The 6,376-nt window shown below is 48.9% G+C and overlaps 2 protein-coding genes and 1 long non-coding RNA gene across 21 annotated transcripts in view; 2 read left to right on the top strand and 1 right to left on the bottom strand.

The window, feature by feature from the left end:
* LOC126987922 (synaptotagmin 1-like) overlaps positions 1-6,376 on the top strand; it is an 80,574-nt gene that overhangs the window by 49,374 nt on the left and 24,824 nt on the right. For 17 of the 19 annotated variants that reach the window (XR_007741295.1, XR_007741286.1, XR_007741296.1 and 14 more), the window contains 2 exons: positions 146-238; positions 5,250-5,426. Coding sequence is in view for 6 of the 19 variants with exons in the window: in XM_050845613.1 (XP_050701570.1) it covers positions 146-238; positions 5,250-5,426 (270 nt within the window). In the remaining 13 variants the exon portion in view is untranslated. The remainder of the gene's footprint in view (positions 1-145; positions 239-5,249; positions 5,427-6,376) is intronic. The other 2 variants (XM_050845603.1, XM_050845589.1) reach the window with 1 other exon arrangement.
* LOC126988144 (uncharacterized) overlaps positions 1-6,376 on the top strand; it is a 57,170-nt gene that overhangs the window by 31,498 nt on the left and 19,296 nt on the right. The window lies entirely within an intron of this gene.
* The window catches only part of LOC126987783 (pentatricopeptide repeat-containing protein 1, mitochondrial-like), a 94,075-nt gene that overhangs the window by 70,728 nt on the left and 16,971 nt on the right, over positions 1-6,376 (bottom strand). The gene's annotated exons all lie outside the window — the stretch shown is intronic.

The following is a 6,376-nucleotide window of genomic DNA, read 5'->3' as shown; positions in this document are numbered from 1 at the left end:
TCTTGGAGCGTGGGAACCAACCTGTCAAATGGAAAAGTCGCTGGGTTGCCACGGCCCAGAGTCGGCACAGTGTGAACAGGGCTGTAGCCATACATGTACAGAACACGTTGCCGGGGGTACTAAATAACACCTATGTTCTTTTCAGGTTTACTTGCTGCCCGACAAGAAGAAGAAGTTCGAGACGAAGGTTCACAGGAAAACTCTAAACCCTGTGTTCAACGAAACCTTCACATTCAAGGTTACTGACTCTGTTCACACTGGCTAGCCCCTTCCATGGTCTGTCGTGTGTGTCCGTTGGTCTGTGTGTCTCCGCTTTGTGTCCCTCAATGTGGCTTCCTGGTGACTAGTGAAGGGAGGATGCGGCGAACATGACAAACACGGCTCACTAAACTCCTGTTGGGCTATCGATGCACTTCCTAACATTGTAACATATCCCACCGCTGCCACCATTTATGCTAACCGTTTTGAATGTGTTATTTTTAAGGTGGATTCGTATTAAGTGTTAAATTTAAGGCGCGGACTGTTATATTACCGTGGCCTGCTTCACAAGTTGACGAATTCATTTTTTCCTCTGAAGTAAAGCCGAGTTTGCATGTGACCCGAATCGTCCCAGGTAACGTATGAGTGATGGAGTGCAAGGACCAGTGAGAACAGTCTTTGTGGCTTATGTAGGACAAGCCAAAGGAGGCGACGCGTCAATAGGCTTGGCAATACTTAACCAGCAACAGAAACCACACGCCCCAGAACTGTGTGGTCACGTAAGGGCATTGTACATAAGAATTAGTGTAATGTTTCGCCCTGAATGGTTGTATATACACATGCACATACGAACAAACACAGAACAATGATATATTTGCCCCACGTGCCAGCCTGGGCCAACATACAGTGCCGAGAGTCCCTTCCCTTCCCTTCCTTTCCTCTCCACTTCCTTCCTACCCTCTCTTTTCCCTTCCCTTCCCTTCTCTGTAGTTCCTTTCCATGTCATTTACTGCCTTTCCCCTCCCTTCCCTTCCCTTCCCTTCCCTTCCCTTCCCTTCTCTTCCCTTCCCTTCCTTTCTCTTCCCTTCCCTTCCCTTCCTTTCCTCTCTCTTCCCTTCTCTTCCCTTCCCTTCTATTTAGTTCCTTTCCATGCCCTTTCCTTCCCTTCCCCTCCCTTCCCCTATCTCTACCTTCCTTCCCTTCTCTTCCCTTCCCCTCCCCTCCCTTCCCTTCCCTTCCCTGTCATGTGGGAGACTTCCAACATAAGATGACAGAAAGACAAGCAAGGATGCGTAACCACAGACACACACACACACACACACACACACACACACACACACACACACACACACACACTACCCACCTCTCCTCCCGAAATTGACCTCTCTTTCGGCCACATCTTTTGATTCTTCTTTTTTTTTTTTAGGAGCAGCGAGTAGCGGGCTTTTTATTATTGTTATTGTTTCCTTTTTTTGTGAGTGTGCCCTTGAGCTGTCTCCTTTGCTGTAAACAGACACACACACACACACACACACACACACTCCACGTCACAAAACAACCCCAATGCAAGAACCACAGAATCAACATCCCACGTACAAATGACCAAAGATGAGAGAGAGAGAGATGGAGGGAGATGGAAAGGCGTGGATGCTTGAGATGAAAAATGTGAGAGTTGATGATAACATTAAGAGTAGACAATAATGGACTCAAAAAGGCATGGTCAAGATTCAAGATCACCCACACTTACATCCCTACACCGCCCCCACCCACCCACACACACACACACACACTTCCTCAACACCTAGGCCTTGAAAGTCACCCTTGCAACGCCGCCCATATTAACTGAGCCCTTTCTCTCTTACTTTCATGCAACATCAGGTAACTTGCAGCGGAGTGTGGGCGCGCGTCGGTCGAGATCGGCCTGGCGTGGATCGGGAAGCAGCTCACCCACGCCCGCTAGACACACGATACCTCTTAATCAGTTCATTCAGTTTCAGCCTAAAGACAAGTTGAATTACCTCAGAACACAATGGGGGCAGTTAAAACATCAAACAAGGATTTATACAGTCAGATATGCAGCCTGAGGTGACCCAAAGCAGTGGTAACAAGCACTTACACTCTGTTCAAACTAACCTGAGAAATAACTCCCGCCTCTGCCACCCCAGCCACCACCAATGAGATGCAACCTTCCCCAGCATCCACCAATCACGAGCAGCCTTATGTGGAGAAGGGGGCGTGGCTTGCAAATGAACCGGCCAATGAGGTTCACTTAAAGGAGACGGGGGGCGTGGCTTGCATATGAACTGGCCAATGAGGCTTACTTAAAGGAGAAAGGGGAGGGGCTTATTTGCCAGGTGAATGTGAACAGAGTATACCCAAAGAACTGTCGAGGTATCCCATGAGCTATCGGGCGTGTGGTGGCAAGTCCCGTCAGTCGAACCAGGGCAGCTAGTCGGACATCCCCTAGCAGGCCCAACGCGTACTAGCATGACCTTCTCTCTATACTCAACCTCACGCATTTTGAGCGCCTGTTTACTGACTGATAGTTGGCTAGACCACACGGAGACTTTTCACTACTTATGGCTATGCGGCCGCGGCAGTATTGATAGAGCGCTGCAGCTTGGGGGACGGGTGTGTGTGTGTGTGTGTGTGTGTGTGTGTGTGTTTGCTTGTTTTTGTAGCTGTATGTGTTTTTGGGTAATCACTGTTTGTTTGTATGTTTGTTTGTGTGTGTTTCTATGTGTGTATATATATGTCTTTTGGTGTCGTGTGTGTGTGTGTGTATGTGAGAGAGAGAGAGAGAGAGAGAGAGAGAGAGAGATTGTGTGTGTGTGTGTGTGTGTGTGTGTGTGTGTGTGTGTGTGTGTGTGTGTGTGTGTGTGTGTGTGTGTGTATACCAGCATGCCTTTTAATTGCTTGCTCCACTAAAAACCTATAGAGTTTTGTATAGTTGTGGTGACGCGGTTATTTAAACTCGCATGTATCTCTCTCTCTCTCTCTCTCTCTCTCTCTCTCTCTCTCTCTCTCTCTCTCTCTCTCTCTCTCTCTCTCTCTCTCTCTCTCTCTCTCTCTCTCTCTCTCTCTCTCTCTCTCTCTCTCTCTCTCTCTCTCTCTCTCTCTCTCTCTCTCTCTCTTATCTGTTTATCGATCTATCTATCTATAGCTCTAAATCCATCTATCCATCAGTCTATATGGATACTCTCTCTCTCTCTCTCTCTCTCTCTCTCTCTCTCTCTCTCTCTCTCTCTCTCTCTCTCTCTCTCTCTCTTATCTGTTTATCGATCTATCTATCTATAGCTCTAAATCCATCTATCCATTAGTCTATATGAATACTCTCTCCCTCTCCCTCTCTCCCTGTTCGTGTGTCATTCTATCTCTTTATGTGTGTTTGTCTTCCAACGAGGCAGGTAAGTCCACTTCTATTTCTCGTCCATTTCTAGATGCATTGTCACAGCCCGCTATAGAGGTTAGAGATCTGACCTGCAAAATACAACTCTTCGCAAGATATACAAAGCATTTTACTCGCATTACTTGAGCATTTTTTACGAATACTCCTTGGCTGCAGATTCACATTATGCTTCAGATTAACGAGACCAATTTTGAATGTAACACGAAGGGCATTTGCCTCTGTGTGTCGAGTGATCAGACTTCCCACGGCAATACTGAGTGGGTGCCTCCCTTTCCCTTCCCTTGTGACTCCCTGACCCAGCTTGTCCTTCCCTTCCTTCGCCTTTCCTCCAAGCCTGGCTGTGTACTCCCTTCCCTTCGCTTCCCTTCCCCTCCCTTCCCTTCCCTTTCCTCCCCTTCTCTTCCCTTTCCTTTCCTTTCCTTTCCTTTCCTTTCCTTTCCTTTCCTTTCCTCCCCTTCCCTTCCCTTCCCTTCCCTTTCCTTTCCTTTCCTTTCCTTCCCTTCCCTTCCCTTCCCTTCCCTTCCCTTCCCTTCCCTTCGCTTCCCTCCTGACTCCCTGAACGAGCCTGTCCTTCCCTTCCTTCGCCCCTCCTCCAAGCCTGGCTGAGTTACTCCCTTCCCTTCCCCTCCCTTCAAGTGAATCCCTTCCTCCTCTCCTCTTACCCGAACCCGAACCCGACGTGCTTTGATATATATTATGAAATGGTTTGTGTGAGGGGTGATTTTTTCTCATTTTTCTCGCTCTGAGGGACCATTAAGAATCATGATCCCCGCTGCTACCGGGTTAATTGTTTCTCTAAGATTCATAAAGAAGTAAAAAGGTTTAAGAAGACGTGATCCCACAAGCTGAGTCCACCATTCACCTTCAAAGGCAACGGGTACAAGAGTTTGCTTAATGATTCCACCTCTTTCCCACGATAACACATTCGCGAGTGCCACATGAAAGAATGTCTGGAAAAGTTGGAAAGTTTGGTTTAGTCGGCGCAACATCTGTGGTCATATGCCGGAGAGAGACAGAAGGGAAAGAAATTATATAAGAAGGGAACAGACCCCAGGAGACGGGACACAACCCCCGATTAATACCTGGTACCCATTCACTGCTGGGTGGACAGGGGCGTAGGGTATCGGAAAAGCCGCCCAAAGTTTTCCACTCCGCCCGGGAATCGAACCCGGGCTCTCTCGGTTGTGAGCCGAGTGTGCTAACCACTGCACCACGAAGCCCCCGCATGCACGTGACCAACTCTTACGAGAGGCAGCTGAAGGGTTCCCAAAGAGGAGTGGAGAGATAAGTATTGGGACTCACTGTAATGGACAAGAAAACTGTAAATGGATCAGAGAGCAAACTGCAGTTGAAGACACAATAAAGCCAACCTAGACTACTGAATGGCACGGCCTGCAGACGCGTGCCGGAGATGGGAGACACAGAAGGTGGACACAAAAGTGACGGCTTGGAAAAACCTGATGTATGAAATCTTAATGGAAGGCCGCGCACCAGATGGATGGACGTTTAGGCCGATATTAAAATCACTATTATGATAATCATTACTATTATTTCAGTTATTTCACACTAAACACAATCATGGCGCCGAGACCTTCGCCTCGCGCCGCCCCGGCCCGCAGCGCCTCGACGTGGGCTCCGCGTTTCCTGTTCGGCTGTCCAAACGTTCTGTTCGGAGTAACTTTTAAAACGTTCGTGGTTCGGGTTCGGGGATGATAATTTAATAACCCTTATCAGAGTGAGTCCCAGCCCGCCCCGCTTGCCTGACCCCTCCTCCCCCTCCCCCCTTATCACCCTGGTGGTCGTGAGCTCCGGAGCTCTCATTCAACGTGCCAACTAACCTTTGTTCGCCCGCTTCCCCCAGCAGGTCCCCTACGCCGATATTATGAGCAAGACCCTTGTCTTCGGGATTTACGACTTCGATAGATTCTCCAAGCACGACCAGATCGGTGAGGTGAAGATCCCGCTGTGCCAGGTGGACCTGGCCCAGACGATCCAGGAGTGGCGCGACCTGGTGTCCGTAGAGGGCGACGGTGGACAGGTGAGATCCGAGACAGTCTTGACGCCCCGAGACAGCCAAGGACATGACACACAGCGTAGCGCTGCCCAAGGTTTCCTCTACGTAGGCTCCACAGTGACACTTTCAATGCCTTGGAGAGAGACACAACTGGTGTGGACATGCTTAGGCTCTATGGGAACACTATCTCTTAGAAACCTTTTAATCCTTCTCACACGACACACGCACGACACGTCTGTACAGCGACACACTCCTCGCCCGACGCTCAGACAGCCTCACCTTTCCTTCTTTACGCTGAAGCTCAGTAGTCCAAGACTCCAGCTCATGGGTGGGCGCAGAGCAAGGTATTTTGACGGTAATTTATTCCTACTACAGAATGTCTATGAGCAATGTTTTGGTTTTCCACCTTTGCAATGATTATATTCTACATATTATTAATACCAATTATTCGAATGATTTATAGAAGCATGTTATATTTTATAAACGACTGAAGTGGTTATTCACATCCTGAGTGGACATGACTATTTGGTGCATACACGAAGCCCTGTTCAGGAAGAGACTTTGGATAATCGGTATTTGTGTCGCTGGCTGCAGGTCACTGTTGTGTATAGAGTGTGTGTCAGGCCGCAGGTGTGCGCGTGACAACATCAACAATGCTGTTACACTTAAACTTTATACTCTTCCACAGGTTCCCTTCACCCCTAGCCCCCCCCTACCCTCCCCCCCACCCATTAGCTGCAAGTCTTCACCAGGTGCAGGATCCCCTCCATCACATATACATTCAAACGCTAGGCACCCCAGCTCCAGGTCTCCCTAACGTCAGGGTCTTCACCGACAGGTCCACCCCAGTACAGGCTGGCCCCGTTGAGCCACTGGTCCCTTCTAGAGACAGGCTCCTTTCAGTGCAGGCCTTTTAGCAAACAAGCTATTTTTTTACAGCAAAGGAGACAGCACAAGGGCACAAAAAAAGGAAA

The sequence above is a fragment of the Eriocheir sinensis genome, chromosome 6 (assembly GCF_024679095.1).
Source record: "Eriocheir sinensis breed Jianghai 21 chromosome 6, ASM2467909v1, whole genome shotgun sequence".
NCBI lineage: Eukaryota > Metazoa > Arthropoda > Malacostraca > Decapoda > Varunidae > Eriocheir > Eriocheir sinensis.
Note: the sequence above shows the minus strand (reverse complement) of the source record. Positions and strands in the feature narration are given on the sequence as shown.